The following is a 16584-nucleotide window of genomic DNA, read 5'->3' as shown; positions in this document are numbered from 1 at the left end:
ACTTAACTTAATGTATCCCTAATTTATTGCTATCATATTAACTAAAAAATATCAAATCTTTTGAGTACAATCTATATTTTGACTCTTGAGTCCATATATTAGATTAAAAAATTAAATATTCGGAAAATGAATATAGAAAATGAGCAACCAGAATATGATTTTCATATATACTATCACATAAACGGAAAATATGTCAATCTTTCAATTAATAAAATATTTAGAACATGAATATTCCTTTTATTTAAAAAAACTTCATACTAGAAAAACAAATGTTATATTACAAAATAGTAAAAGTTTAACTAATCAAATATGATATACTTTTAAATATTTTAAAATAATGTGAAACATTTTATCATAAAAAAATTAAGTGAATTAAAAATGTTTTTAATTTATGGGATTTATCGTAAAATAGCATCCAATACCTAATTATTTGTTACCAAGAACTAAAAATGTTTAAAATACAAAATACATGTAAATAATAAATTAATATCACCAACTGTCACATTATAATGTAAAATAAAAAATATTTATAAATGTGTAATTTCATGCATATTTACACTATTGCTTCTATACGAAAATATATATATATGTGTATATATATATATATATATATATATTATCAGTTAGCACTACTGACTGTTGAAGACATGATAAATTACTATGGATCTCTCCTATTAAATTGTTTTGTTTAAAAATACATATAAACAAATATATAAGTGTTTTACGTTCAATCAAATAAAAAAAAAATTAGACAAATATCAAAGCTAAAGAAAACATCCGCACGGGCGTGCGGGTAAAAATCTAGTTGTTAATTAATTCTAAAGTCAATGAAAGTTTGGTGTTTTTTTTGTCAGCCCAAAAGTTTATGTTTCTTAGGCAATTGTTAATTAATTTTAAAGTCAATGAAAGTTTAATATTTTTTTGGTCAGCCCAAAAGTTTATGTTTTTTTTGGCAATTCGTGCAAAGTCGAGGTTTTTTTTGGCCGAATTGTCTTTGTTTATTTAACAGATTTGGTTATTCTCCATTTAAAATTGATGATGTGGCATTAAATTTGTATTCTTTTAATAATTTGTAACGGCCAAAACCATTGGTGGTGAATAAAAATGAAGTCATTGCCACGAGAATCGTTGACAAAAAATGCCAAGAGAATCTGGTCCTCCACTATCAGAATTATCTTTTACTTCATATCTTGTTTATTAACAAATATTGATAATCAGATTATTATTAATGTCTCCTGGATACTAAATTCACGTCTAATCTCTATTGTCAGCTTATGTATAGCAGGCCACTAATAGAATCTTATGTCCACTCACTTATAACTCAGCTAGTCAGAGGTAAGTTCAAAGAATCAAACTTCCAATGCATTTCATTTCTCTCCATGTAATGTGTTTGTGGTTATACATGTTACTAATGGTGTAACGTACGTTTCTTTATGCAATGTATGCTTCTCTCTCGCGAACAGGCTCAAACCATCCAAAACATGGTATATGGTTTCATGCTCTGCATGGTCACGTTCTCCCACAGTGAATGTATGACTCTTCCCGTCCACCTGAATCACACTTTCACCTGGATACTTCTTTACATTCCTGACTTTCATCATCGATCTAATCCTAGCAAAGCCATCCCACATACCAGCAGCTGCATATATATTCGCCATTTCTACATACGGCGCAGCCGTTTCCGGTTCCAAGTTAAAAAGACACTCAGCCACTTGCTCAGCCACCTTCACGTTACGGTGGATCTTGCAAGCACTAAGCAGTGCACCCCATATGCCTGCATCGGGTTTACACGACATGCTACGGATGAGTTCTAATGCTTCTTCAAGCTTTCCCTTTCTTCCGAGAAGATCTACCATACAAGAGTAATGCTCTAGTCCAGGATTGATGTTGTATACTTCTTTCATGGTGAGGAAACACTCCCACCCTTTCTCTAGAGAGCCTGAATGAGCACAAGCTTGGAGAACGGCAAGTAACGTTATGTGGTTTGGTTTATAATCCAAATCTATCATAGTTTTGAAAAGTTCTAAAGCTTTGAGGAAGACTCCGTTCAATGCATATCCAGCTATCATTGTAGTCCATGTGACGACAGTTTTTTCAGACATGTTATCGAAGATGTCACGAGCTTCGGTTACACTTCCACATTTTGAGTACATATCAATAAGCGCATTGCAGACCATGACGTTGTCTCTCTTGAACCCGTAAGTATCTGCTCTAGCATCTACCCATCTTCCAATCTCTAGCGAACCGAATTTTCCACAACCTGAAATGAGGGAGAGTAAAGTAACTAGATCTGGACTCACTTCTGTTTTTTTCATGGCACGAAACAAGGCCAAAGCTTCATCCATGTCGCCTTTCTCAGTATACCCACTTATCATCACAGTCCAAGAAACACATGTTCTGGAAGACATGACGTCAAACAAAAGCCTCGCTGAGCTGATATCTCCTGATTTCGAATACATTGAAATTAAGGTATTGATCGCTTCTGTGTCTTGATCTGTACCAATGCGGATTGCCTGAGAATGAATCAATCTTCCTTGTATTAGTGTCTCCGGGCTCTGACACGATGCTGCTAAATTAATAAATGTGCTCAAATCCGGTTTAAATTCTTCACGCAGCATCAACCGGTAAAGACCAAACGCATGAAACGCTTCACCAAAAACAGCACACGCCTTGAACATTGAGTTCCAAGACACGACAGTTCTGTCACTTCTGTCAATACCTTGGAACACTAACTTTGCTGACTCCAAATCATTACATTTGGAGTAACTAGAAACCCAAGTATTAGCAACTGTAACTTGTACATCTACGCCTAAACGTATCCCAAACCCATGCACAGCCTTCAAAAGCTTCAAGCTTTTCTCAAACGAAGCGGATTGAATCAAGGTCATGACGGTCACTGAATCAGGTGAGATCTCGCCGAGTCTCATCTCACGAAACAGAGAAAACGCCTTATCTGTATAACCTGGTTGACAAAAACCAGAGAGCATCGCGTTCCAAGTGGTGGCGTCTCTCTCAGGCATTTCGTCGAACACCTTGCATGCATAATCCAAACGATTACATTTCACGAACATATCGACCGTCGCGGTCCCAACGAACACGTCAGACCAAAACGTAGACTTTATAACATGGGTATGAACCATCTTAGAGTAGGCGATGTCAGCGAGCTTAGCGCACGCTTTGGCCACAAATGGGAAGGTCAAGTTGCTGGGTTCGAACCCTTGGCGCTTCATTTCTCGGAATAGAAGAAGTGATTCCGCCGGATCATTTCGGTTGACTGCTTCTCGTATCTGAACATTCCAAGCGCTAACAGAGGATAATCCAAAACGATTCAACCGGCGGTGAACCAAGGACATGGACTCTCTCTCTCTCTACTCTCCAGTCTCACTCAAACGCCGTCGTATTTGTTAATGCCACATTGCCACGTTCCGTCGGATTATTCGGTCTATGATACTATCTATTTATGAATTGAACCAAAATCGGTTCGTATATTGGTTTCTATGGTTAATTTGGTTAGTCTATTTTGGAGGTATCTGCCTATTTGGTTAGTCTATTTTGGAGGTATCTGCCTATCTGATCGAGTTTAAAAAGAATTGTCAACCGGTTCTTAGCTTCAACTGGAAATCAAACCAATAACCAGAAATTTCGGTTTGGTCGGTTAGGTTGCAGCCGTGGCTGCTTTTTTTTAATAATAGACCCACCACGCGCTTGACACGTGACAAGCTTTAATACTTGGATAGTCAACGGAGATTTATTTATTTTAGTCTTGGCTTCATCTGTAAAAAGAAAAAGAGAGAGTGGCCGAGTTAATCGGAGAGATGACGGCGGCGATGAAACTGGACGGAGGCGGATCGGTGGCGGAGAGAGACGCCCGGATGGCTCATTGTGCGATGGCATTCGTACAGCTGTTTAATGGAGGATACCATGTGATTACAAAAGTAGCACTAAACGTTGGAGTCAACCAGCTAGTCTTCTGCGTATGCCGTGATCTTATTGCTCTCTCTATCCTCGCCCCTCTCGCTTACCTCCGCGAAAGGTTTCATCCTTTGTTTTGTTCTGGCCAAGTTTTGTACTTCTGAGTATGGGGTTTCATCCTTTGTTTTGTCTGATCCGTTGGTATGGATCTGTGTTGACTTAAGCTGATTCTGGGCCGGGGAGGGTTTTTTGTAATGTAAATATATTTTTGCTATCATCAGACAAGCGAGAGTTTTGTTCTGTTTACCGTCCGTTGTTAGTTGATAAGCTTTGGATACTTTGCGAGTTTTAGATCACTGATCGTTGCGGTTCTATGTTGATCATGTTCTAATACTGTTTAGTATATTTTGTTGGACTCCTTTTGATAACTACATTTGAAATTAGGATCTGATTTGTCAATCTAAACGCTAGTCTAATTCTGTAGTACTGTTGTATATTTCCCCTGATAATCTATCAGGAAATGAATTAATAGAGTGGGAGGGTTTAACTCGTCAACTTTATGCTAGCTCACTCTCTTTAATCAATGATCATTGTTTCTTCTTTTGTGTCTGTAGAAAGATCAGAACTCCAATGAGTAGAAGCCTTCTTTTGTCATTCTTCTTTCTGGGCTTAGCGGGGTAAGAGATCATCTCTCACCGGTCCTAATATCTTGTGATCATGTTTACGTCAGACCAAAACATATTACTAATTCCACCTTTGTGATACTCTCACTTTATTAGGATATTTGGAAACCAATTGCTGTTTCTTATCGGTCTTACATACACAAACCCTACTTATGCTGCTGCTATTCAACCATCAATCCCCGTCTTCACCTTTCTCTTGGCTGTAATGATGGGGTCAGTATGATTTTGTTTTCAAAAAGTTGTCTTCTTACATGTGCTTTCACATTTGATTTTTTTTATGTCTCCTACTTTCTGTGCAGTACAGAAAGAGTGAATTTGTTGAGAATAGAAGGTCAAGCTAAGGTCGGAGGAACACTTGTGTGTGTTATGGGTGCCATATCTATGGTTTTATTTCGAGGTCCAGCTTTGCTAGGAGATAAAGATGCAGACTTTTCAATGAACCATGAAATCAACGCTAAAGGTCAACCAGAGCCTACTGGGTGGTTAGTCTCTGTCTTTATCGTTCTTGGGTTTGAGCTATGGCACATTGGTGTTTTGTGCTTGATTGGTAACTGCATGTGTATGGCTGCTTTTCTTGCCATTCAGGTGATTGTTTCACTTTCTTTGGTTAAGTTTTGACAAACCCGTATGTCGCCCACTAAACTCTGTGCATGTAATGGAAACTCTCCAGGCGCCAGTTTTGAAGAAGTATCCGGCAAATCTTTCTGTTACTGCATTATCATACTTCTTCGGTACAGTACTAATGGTCACAACAGCTTTCTTTATGGTGAATGAACCATTAGATTGGAGACTAACACAATCTGAAGTCCTTGCAGTTATATATGCCGTAAGCTGCATCCAATAATTTTTTTCTTTTTCTTTTTCTTTTTCTTTTGATCTTCTCCTCTTGTGATCAATGACACAACTCATTTGGTGTATCTTCTCTTTAGGGAGTTATCGCGTCAGCACTGAACTATGGACTCTTGACTTGGTCCAACAAGATCATTGGTCCCGCCTTGGTTGCTCTCTATAATCCTCTCCAGCCTGCTGCATCAGCTTTCCTGTCAAGAATCTTTCTCGGTAGCCCTATTTATCTCGGAAGGTGAGACACGTCTCTGGAATCTTCACTTCCAAGATTGATGTTTTAGCTTTTCAACATCTTCTTGATTCACATTGTTTTCACTTTCCAAGATTTTCTAACTCGGTTGCTTTTACTCTGCGCAGCATTGTGGGTGGATTCTTCATCATCTTAGGACTCTATTTGGTCACTTGGGCATCATTCAGAGAGCGAAAAACAGCAGTTTCGGAGATTGGGATGGTGTCTCATGGTGCAAGAACCTCAGAGCCTCTGATATATAATGGAACAGTTAGCAGAATAGGACAGTTGTTATCTGGGTTACCCAGTTCCTCTGTGAAATCTACAGACTAAAAAGAATCCATATAAAGTTAAGAATCAGAGAGCAGAACCCATCTATCTATATATGTAGACATTTTTCCTTCTTCTGACAAGTGGCAGAGGGGTTTGCTGCCACGTGTCTTCTTTTATTTTTTCATCAAAATTCACATGTTTGTTATATTAAAAAATTACCGATGGAACTTGAATAATGCAAAAACTCAGAAAATTAGAATAAATAAACAAATAACAAAAGAAAACGAAATTTTCGAGTCTGATAGAATTTCTGAAAATTTTAGTTATCTAATCGCTCTCGCACAAAGAATCATTATATGAAATTTGATAATTATTTTATTGGTCAGTAAAATTCAAGATGAATAAAGAAATAAGTAAAATAATATAAATAATTTTAAATATTTAATTTATGAACAATTAAAAATAATATTAACTTTCACAATTTATTATTTTTTACTATTTTCTATTTTTTTAATTTACAAATTAAATATTTATTTCACTATTAAAAATCATAAAATAACTAAACTAAGAAGAAGAAACTAGAGCACAACATATGGTCTAAATTACCTCATCTTACTACAGAGTGTTTTAGCTAAAATAATCAGAAGTCAGAGAAAAAACAAAAAGATAAAATCTGAGACAAAACAATCCTCCGAACACAAATGTGTGTGATAGAGTACCAACGCAAAGAACCAAAAAAACAAGTCAGAAGAAAAATAATGACCAAAATGCCAAAGTCAGCACGAAGTAGGAAAGCACATGCCTAAAGCCCCAAAAGCCCAGCCACCAGCTAAGAGGTAAGAAGCACCATAAACTAAAGCAAGACGCTCATGCCAACGAAGAACCACAAAACTCTAGATAAAAAGGACCAAATCTCCATGAGATTAACTCTGTACGCCTATACCAAGGGAAACATGAAAAGAAAAGAAACAACCTGAGGGAGCGAGAATGGAAGCCAACCACCGAAAAACCAGAGCTCAAGCTTGATACATAAACAACCTTCCAAGCCCACCGAGCATACACAGAGGAAAACACTATCCAAACCTAGGTGGCAAACATGGCAGAAATGAGAGCTACTAGAGATGCGAGCAGCAATGAAAACTGCAACGAGATAAGAGAACAACGAGGGAATGAAAAACAAAATGAAATTAGCAAACCGTAGAGCCGTACTCAAGCTATGAAAGAGATAAAAGAAGTTAGATCACGAAAAAAACAAAATTTTAAAACCAAGACGAGCATGGACCATCAACGTCAAGCCAACGACAAGGAAAAAACATCAACGACGTCTAAACTCTGACCCAACCCAAGTAGATGCAGTCTCCAACATCAGCCAAAATTTAAGGAAGAAGAGGAGCAATCAATATTGACCAAAACAACCGCACAACTTGGAACTCATAGACTCGACCTACAACAAATATGAGATAATCTCACAGGACAAGACGGACAATAAGAATTCTACTCCAAAACATAACAATCATTCCTGAGAGAAGCACCGGTGAGGTAAACGAAATGGAAAGATGGTGATAGGCAAGGTCAAAATATAGAGATATGGCAAAAAACATCTCAAAAAAGTAATGTTCAAAATTTTGAAAATATAATAAAATATAATTTTGACTCTGAAATCGTTAATCTTAGAATCAACAAATATATATATATATATATATGCAAAGTTATTGAAATTAAATATGCTTTATACGAAAGGCTCACGTCACCACTAACAAATATTATTATATACACGACAACACATTATTGAAAAAACAAACACAAAATATATTAACATATCACTTACTACTACATAATACAGTAAAATTACAAATAATACTTTTAACAAATAAAGACGGCTACATAATTATGTCATCCAGAAAACTCATACTTATTAACAATAAAACAATATTCCGCGCTACATAATTATGTCATCCAGAAAACTCATACTTATTAACAATAAAACAATATTCCATGCGAACACCCCCTAGTTTCACATAAAGCTTTTAACTTTCTGTTACTTTCATATGTTACTAATATTTTTTTTTTCTTATTAATCACAGATTCACTGTTTACTCCAATGCCAATATCTTTTGTTCTCTGATTGTGAACTAAGTCACACGTAGACCAAGAAAGTAATTAACTCTTATTGATTTTAGGTCTAACCATATAAATTTAGGTATGAAAATGATATTTTATCTTAACTTTTGAATGGTTTTAGCAATGAATAATAATATTCAGTGTGAGATAAACAGACTAGACTAAATAATATCGGCTTAAAGTTATAACTTATAATTAGCTTCTGTGTTAAGTAACTTATAAAGTTGACACAGAAACTATCACCTAAACGTGACTTCTTTTTTTAATGTCTAGAGATCGTACATCTTCTAGGGTTAAATTGAAACTATTTTAAATTTATTTTCTTTACGAGAGAAGATCCCTCCCAACGAAAATTGAACTCATGATTAGATAATCTACAAGTTTTGCTATGGATCACATTTTAAAATATATGGCTTAGATTTTTTGCATATGCTAGTTTGAATTCCATTCAATGCATCCTTAACCAACCCTATTGGTTAACTTGTGCGGTTTCGGTTTTGAAAATCTGATTAACTAAATAAGAAAATTGTTATCGTAATGATCTCTGTTTACAGAGTGATTATTGTTGGGTGTATCATTCTCCACTTCTAGCTTGACTCGTAGATTAATTATGGGTTTGGTTTTTAAGGATCGATTGTCAAATAAAACAAGCAGATGCTTATACCCTTGTTTCTCAAAACTTTTTAATTCGTTTTTGGGTTTTAAGAGCATAATTAACCCGGGGTTTTTAGGATGAAGTTTTTAGCGAAAGTTAAGAAACTGTTTCAACTTTTAACTAAAAAGGCTAAGAACCGGTTCTTAAATAAGGACTTTAAGAACCAGTTCTTAGTTTTTTTAGTTAAAAGTTAAGAAACAACTTTTTAACTTCCACTAAAAACCTCACTTTAAGAACCCCGGGTTAGTCATGGTCTAAGAAACTATTGTAAAACGGATTAAGTTTATACCATTGATTCAATTATATGACGAAACGAGCCTGTCTCAATAATTTTTCATAGCCATAAATGTCTAAGATTCTTTTTGCCGAAATTGTTCACTCACCACGTGAACTTGATTCTCATTTTTCGGACAGACAGAAACTTTATTTAAATCAGTATCAACCGCTGGTTGTAATTTGTAGATAATTGAAACCGTTGGTCTCAAACGAAATGTACATATCAGTGTCACTCTCCTTCGTTTAATGCTTTTGGCCCCTTGATTGCTTTGATTCGACGACTCCCAACTAAATCAATCACACTAATTCAAAAACAAAAGGGGGGAGGTTTCAAGTTTTTCATAATTCGAAATTATGTTATTTTAAATAAAATAAATAAATATGAAAAACAATTAAAATCGATCAAAAAAATAATTAACATATTTTTAAGATTGCTTTAAGATGTTGATTTAAATTGACGTTGGGCCTTTTCCGTATCCAGACCTACCACTCAAAACAACATTTTTCACATTTTTATCTAACAGAATCTGATCTATATGAAAAAAAATATTTATTATCTTAGCCTTCTTCGCTAATGTGTTCTGTAAATTTGATATAATTGTAAACTCTTTACTTGTTAGTCACAATAGAACGTACATGCTCTTATATACACAAGTACTCGTCCTTATCAATACCGACTTATGATTATCTCTAACAACAATATAACTTAATAGTTAAAGATAAATACTATAGGTAATCCTAATCTTATAAGAGATTGGATTCTCTAATACTCCTCCTCAAGTTGGAGAGTGCAAGTTTAGAACACCCAACTTGGATGACAAAAACTCAAACTGTGACCGTCCCAACGCTTTAGTAAGAACATCGGCTATCTGATCCTTGGAACGAACATAATGTGTTGCAATAAGACCAGCTTTGACTGCGTCACGAACACTATGACAATCACGCTCAATATGCTTCGTACGCTCATGGAACACTGGATTGGCTGCTATATGCATAGCTGCCTTACTGTCGCAGAAAAATGAAACTGGCAAAGTAAGTGTGATGCCGAGATCAGCCATTAACGGTACTATCCATTTGATCTCCTTGACAGCTGCCGCCATGGCTCTGTACTCAGCTTCGGCAGAAGAATAAGAGACTGTTTTCTCCTTCTTTGTTTTCCACGATATTGGAGAACCACCAAGCAGCACTATGTAAGCATTGATCGACCGACGAGACAGAGGACATGAGCTCCAGTCGGCATCTACATAAATTGACACTTCAAGATTGCTATCAGACCTCAATAATATACCCTGTCCTGGACTTCCTCTGAGAAATCTGACCACTCTTAATGCTGCTTCCCACTGAGCAATCGTTGGAGCTTTCATAAACTGTGACAATATGTGTATCGTGTAGCACAAGTCTGGTCGTGTGATGGAAAGATAGACTAAGCGTCCAACTAGGCGTCTGTACCATTTGGGATCATCAAGAAGTGGTCCTTTATCACCCGCAAGCTTGTGATTTTGCTCAAGTGGTATTGTAACTGGTTTGGATCCTAGAAGACCCGTGTCTGCAATGATGTCCAAGGCATATTTTCTCTGAGACAAAAAAATGCCTTCCTCTGATCTTGGAACTTCAATTCCAAGGAAATATTTTAGTTTACCCAGATCCTTCATGCGAAAACATATTCCTAAATACTCTTTGAACTTTGTAAGCAGCTCCAAATCATTACTGGCAAGCACCAAGTCATCGACATATATAAGCACGTGAACTTCTTTTAAGTCTTTTGTATATGTAAACAGAGAGTAGTCTGAATAAGATTGAAGAAATCCAAACTTGAGCAGTGCATTGGAGAGTTTGGCAAACCAGCAACGAGGTGCTTGCTTAAGACCATAGATAGACTTGCGTAAGCGACATACTTTCCTAGGATCAGAATGAGTGAAACCAGGTGGTAACCTCATGTAAACTTCTTCATCAAGGTCTCCATGAAGATACGCATTATGGACGTCCATCTGGTGAACTTCCTATCCTTTTGCAGCTACTAGACTTAGCAAACTGCGCACAGTATTCATTTTGACAACTGGTGCAAACGTTTCACTATAATCATCTCCCTCAACTTGAGTATTTGATATCTTGCATATTTACATTGTTTTATCCATTCACCCATGTGCATTTTGATCATATAGACTAGGATTTAGCCATATTTAGGTTGCATTTTGCATACATGAGTCTTTATCAGGTATTGGAGTACCACATGGAGTTCTTGGAGACATGTGGGTGCGTTTGGAGCTAAAAAGAGGTGATTAAGGTGATCATTGGACGAGCAATGCATGGGAGCGACCTACTGGAGCGACGCCATGAACTCGCTCGCCAATTAAGCTTCGGAGCGACCTCCTAGAGCGACACCCTAAGGTCGCTCGCGTCTATGGTTTCTGAGCAAGCCCGGAGCGAAGTCTTCAAAGCGACACAGCCAGGTCGCTCGCGAAGAGACCACCCGGGAGCGACGTCTTCGGAGCGACACAGCCAGGTCGCTTGCGAAGAAACAACCCGGGAGCGACCTCTCGCAGCGACGTGCCGAGGTCGCTCCGCGTCTATTTGTTTGGCCGAATTCATGTTTTCTCAAGGGCCTTTTGGTCATTTCATTATGCACGTTTTTACTTTTCAAAACTTATGTTTTAAGTACCTTTGGTAGCCACCAAAAAGACAATCTCTTTTCGGGGGAACAACTAGTAAAAGCTTCTTTTGATTCAGATTTCATTGCTCTCATCTTGTGTTCTTGTTGATTTCTTATCTATTTCTCTACATGATTATCTGAAATCCACCATGAGTTTAAGAGGAATCATGGAGATTAGTGAGTAATCACCTTTTGAATTCATGGGTTAGGGAGATCAAGGTTGATTAGGTTAGTTCTAGGATGTTTTAGTGTAGATCATTCTTGTTCCTTGCTAGTAGAGTATTCATAATGCATCTTCTGAGTTGGCCTCTCAAAAGTTGATCTTTAGGCATTTCCCACCCACAAGGTGTTTGATGAAATGCCTGAGACAACTCTCCTAAGCTTTTAACATACTTTACCAAAGACATTTGTTGTTAAAGGTGTTAAGATAGTCAATAGACTTGTTAGTAATGATTGCTTTCATATTATTCAACCAAATACATTTGATGTTTGAGATATGTTAGTAAATGAACATTCATCCAGACATAGAGTTTGTTTAAGATTGTGTCTAAGCTTAAGGTTGATAGTTTGATTGATCGTTTGCCATCCTTAGTTCGAAACTTGATCACCCAATGTCTAATCCCTATGCCTATGAGTTCTCTTTTCCCTTAGTAAAGAAAGTCATTTCATTTATCAATAATCATTAGTTTAGAAACCTCTTAAATTATCGGTTGCACTTAGATTAAGTGAGTACTTGCATTCTCATTGCTTTGAAATCCCTTAGAATTGGTTCGACATTCACTTATACTACAACATTTGTCTTAGGAGCCTTGAAAACTCCTAACATCAAATTGGCGCCGTTGCCAAATTCTGAGTAGATTTAAACATTGAGATTTAGTCACTTGCTTGAGACTAAGTCATTTTAATTTTGTTTTGTTACTGATTCTTCTTCTTCACCTACCTTTCACTTTCAGGTGTATGAACTTGAGGAGCAGGGGTCCATCAAACCTAGTTCCAATAGTAGCAGACATCAGAGCTTTCGAGAGGGAGTGTGCTAGAGCTAGAAGAGAAGAAGAACAACAAGCTCACTTGCAGAGATTGGATAATGATATGGCAGATCAACCGCAAGGGGCAGAACACCAACCGCGGGCAGCTCGACCCATTGGTACTTATGACCGGCCCAACATTCATGGTCATAGACTGGGAATCCGAGCACCGGCTGTGGCAGCCAACAACTTCGAGGTCAAGTAAGGACTCCTCAACGTGATCGAGAACAACAAATATCATGGCTTGGCTTTAAAGGACCCATTCGATCACTTGGACAAATTCGACAGCTATTGTGGGTTGTCAAAAACCAATGGTGTGTCCGAAGATGCCTTAAAGCTCAAGCTATTCCCTTTCTCTTTGGGGGATAAGGCACGACAGTGGGAGAAGTCTCTACCAAGCGACTCAATCACCACTTGGGATGAGTGAAAGAGAGCATTCTTGGAGAAATTCTTCTCATCCTCAAGAACTGCTAAGCTGAGAAATGAGATCTCCAGTTTCCAACAGAAGAACTTGGAAGGATTCAGTGAAGCGTGGGAGAGATTCAAAGGCTATCAAACCAAATGCCCACATCATGGTTTCTCTAAGGAGAGTTTGCTCAGTACCTTCTACAGAGGTGCTCTTCCTAAGTACAGAGTCAGATTGGATACAGTTAGCAATGGGTTCTTCTTGGGAAGAGCTGAAGATGATGCAGAAGAGCTGGTTTACAACATGGTGAAGAGTGATGCAGTCTACAGTGCAGATCACGACAGAGGCAGTAGGGGTGATGATAAGCAGACGAGGAAAGAGATCAAAGCTTTGGAAGACAAGATCGACCTACTCATTGCTGAAAAAGCCACCCAAGAGCAGCTGAAGTTTGTTGGTAACTCCAAGCAAGAATATCCACCTGTTGTCCATGAGGTTGAGGGTTTGGAAGGTCAGGAAGAGCTGTGTTTCATCAACAACAATGGTAGCTGGTACAAAAAAGAGCTCAACTTTCAGTACAACAACTACCAACAGAAATTATATCCCAACAACCAACAGAGTGGTTATCCGCCTAGAAACAACCAACAAGGCAACTATCAGCCTCAGCAAAACCCCTCGTCTGGTTCCTCTGCTCCTCAAGAGAGCAGCACTGATACCTTACTGAAACAAATCTTGGAGTCTCAGACTAGAAGTGGGAAGCATGTTGGTTATGAGTTGAAAAACCTTCATTCCAAGATTGATGGGAGCTACAATGAGCTTAATAACAAGTTCTCACATCTTGCTTCTACAGTCAAGAATTTAGAGAATCAGTTTGCTTCCATGAACACTCACCAGAATCGCCAGCAAGGATCTCTACCTGGAAAATCTGACCAAAACCCCAAGGAGGCCAAAGCTATCACCCTTACGAGTGGTAAGCAGTTACCTCCTACAACCCTCACCAGGGATGCTGAGAAACTTGGTGAGGAGGTGGCCATCAACTTAGATGATGAAGTGGTGATTGTTGATGGGAAAATCAATGATGAAATCTTTGAGAAGATTGTGGAAGCAAAAGGTAAAGGAAAGGTCGGGGAAGAGAAGAAAACAGTGAAAGATGGTGAAGTTCTTGCTCCAGCAAGTGAAAATTCTTTTGTTCCTTCTCCCTATGAACCCAAACTTCCATTCCCTGGTAGATTCAAGAGGCAGCTGCTAGAGAAGTACAAAGCTCTGTTTGAGAAGCAAATGAGTGAGGCTCAAGTTGCAATGCCCATCATCGATGCTTTCATGTTGATTCCTCAATACAACAGGTTCCTGAAAGATGTTGTAGCTGTAAAGAAGAAGGAGATGGAAGGCATGATGATTCTTACCCATGAGTGCAGTGCCATCATCCAGAGGCTTGATGTTCCAGAGAAGTTAGAGGATCCAGGATGCTTCACACTACCTTGTGCTCTTGGGCCTATGGTATTTGAGAAATGTCTCTGCGATTTGGGAGCTAGTGTCAGCTTGATGCCTTTGTCTGTTGCAAAGAAGCTTAGATTCACTCAGTACAAGAAGTGTAGACTCTCTCTGGTGTTAGCTGATCGTTCAGTGAAGTACCATGTGGGCATCTTAGAGGACCTCCCTGTGAAGATTGGAAGGTATGAGATACCTACAGATTTTGTGGTGCTTGAGATGGGTGAGGAGGCTCAAGACCCATTGATTCTTGGAAGGTCATTCTTAGCTACAGCATGAGCAATTGTTAATGTGAAAGAGGGCACGATTGATCTCCATTTGGGTAAAGGGCATGTTCTCCACTTTGACATCAAGGGGAAAATGAAGAAACCAACTGTGTTCGGGCAAGCCTTCCACATTGAAGAGATGGACACTCCTACTGATGAACACCTTGAAGAGTTACCACCTGAGGAGGATGAGGAGGGAGCATCTCCCTCTACTCATTCCCCATAGAAGGTAACCCACTACTTTCCCTTGTATATACCATTTTGTTTTTGCATATTAGTTTTCTCTTTTGTGTATCTCTCTCTTGACAACACAGAGACTGTGTCATTTAAGTTTGGGGGAGGTACCAAGTATTTGATCATGTTTGCTTTGATGTTGTTTCATTGAGTCATGCATTGCATACCTATTTGCATATATAAAAAAATCATTTAGTTTACATCATTTGCATTTCTAGGAGAGTCTAGAGCATATAGGTTGCATTCACTTGCATTGGGAGTAATGATTTTAAATGCCTTGTAAAGAACACCACTTTGCACCTGAGTAGCTTATGCACCTCTCAAAAAGACTTGTATGCTTCGAGGCTTGAAAACTCTTTCTGAATCTTGTTGATTGCTGAAAATCAGTCTTTGAAGCCAACTACAACCTTATTTGAACTGAACGAACTTAATGCATCTTGCTCATGGTCCCTTGTATACTGAATCATGGATATACACACTTGAGTTGTCACACCCTTTATGTCAATCTTTTTGACAACCTCTAGTGGTAGACCTCTCCCCAAAATCCCTTCCTCCGTTTAAGCCTTCATTGATTGATGAGTGAGGCCTTTTTCGGAAAGTCTTATATGCACATAATGATGAGAGTATCGGGAACGACAATGCTTGATCTTCATTCTTGCTAGATTAGGCACATTATTGTCTAGCCATAGGATGGGGGTGAGTTTTGTAAAGTTTGATTTGGGAGTATGAGAAAGTTGAAGGAAAAGGGTGAACTCTTGTGTTTAATTGACTAGTCTTTATGGGATAAGTAGAGAAACTTCTAGCTCAATTTGTGAAAAGTCTTGGCCCCCAAACAAAAAATAAAAAAATAAAAAAAAAAAGAAAGAAAAGGGGGCTAGCAAAGTTGTTTAGAGCTAAGATTTGTTTAGAAGTTGAGAAAATCCTTTATAGATTTCAAAGAAAAAGAGTTTTATGTGCAAAGTGTTCTTGGGATCTTTTGGTGGGAGATGGGAGTTGGGTTTGACATTGGGAAGTGATTGTGTAACTTGTACGTTTGGGAAAAGGGTAGAACAATGGAGATTGAGCATTGTATGCATGAGTTGGTTCATTTCTTAAATATATTATGTGCAATGTCAAGGCTACTTATTTTGAGAGTAAACCACATTAAAAGATCATGTATCTTGAACTCCTTGACTTACTTGATTAAAAAGCCTCCCCTTACCCAAATGATTTGGACCAATTGACCATTTGCAAGAATTCACTTGATGCTATGCTTAATGAACTTGAGAGTTGGTTGATTTGCATGTGTGAATGCATGATGATGAGTGTAGGGATGAAAAGAGTTGAGATAGGCCTAGAGAAGCTAGAGTATAATGAGAGAGGGTGTACTAATGCTGAATTTGGATGTTCATTTGAGTGCTTTGTGTGTTCATTTTGGCTACGAGCTCCCACCTTCAAACCTCTCTCCCTATGAGTTCTAGAAAGTTCACTTGAGGACAAGTAAAAGAATAAGTTTGGGGGAGTTGATATCTTGCATATTTACA

At 38.0% G+C, this 16584-nt stretch overlaps 2 protein-coding genes and 1 non-coding gene across 4 annotated transcripts; 1 reads left to right on the top strand and 2 right to left on the bottom strand.

The window, feature by feature from the left end:
- Window positions 1-1346: 1346 nt before the first annotated feature.
- LOC125583837 (pentatricopeptide repeat-containing protein At4g19191, mitochondrial-like) lies at window positions 1347-3571 on the bottom strand. Its single transcript, XM_048751364.1, has one exon. It carries the CDS (start codon window positions 3351-3353, stop codon window positions 1368-1370), a length of 1986 nt encoding a protein of 661 aa, XP_048607321.1. The 5' UTR covers window positions 3354-3571; the 3' UTR covers window positions 1347-1367.
- Window positions 3572-3751: 180 nt separating this feature from the next.
- On the top strand, window positions 3752-6074 carry LOC106422160 (WAT1-related protein At4g19185). 2 transcript variants are annotated; one of them, XM_048751365.1, is made up of 7 exons: window positions 3752-4033; window positions 4527-4589; window positions 4692-4808; window positions 4895-5180; window positions 5266-5421; window positions 5525-5676; window positions 5799-6074. In XM_048751365.1, exons 1-7 carry the CDS (start codon window positions 3816-3818, stop codon window positions 6001-6003), a joined length of 1197 nt encoding a protein of 398 aa, XP_048607322.1. In that variant the 5' UTR covers window positions 3752-3815; the 3' UTR covers window positions 6004-6074. The 2 variants fall into 2 exon arrangements, with proteins under 2 accessions (XP_048607322.1, XP_048607323.1); XM_048751366.1 differs by having other exon boundaries at window positions 3983-4113.
- Window positions 6075-13142: 7068 nt separating this feature from the next.
- On the bottom strand, window positions 13143-13249 carry LOC125584630. The gene has a single exon (XR_007321541.1). It is a non-coding gene; the product is annotated as a small nucleolar RNA R71 (small nucleolar RNA).
- Window positions 13250-16584: the final 3335 nt, after the last annotated feature.

The sequence above is a fragment of the Brassica napus genome, chromosome C3, assembly GCF_020379485.1.
Source record: "Brassica napus cultivar Da-Ae chromosome C3, Da-Ae, whole genome shotgun sequence".
NCBI lineage: Eukaryota > Viridiplantae > Streptophyta > Magnoliopsida > Brassicales > Brassicaceae > Brassica > Brassica napus.
This window is presented reverse-complemented; position numbering and strand designations above follow the sequence as displayed.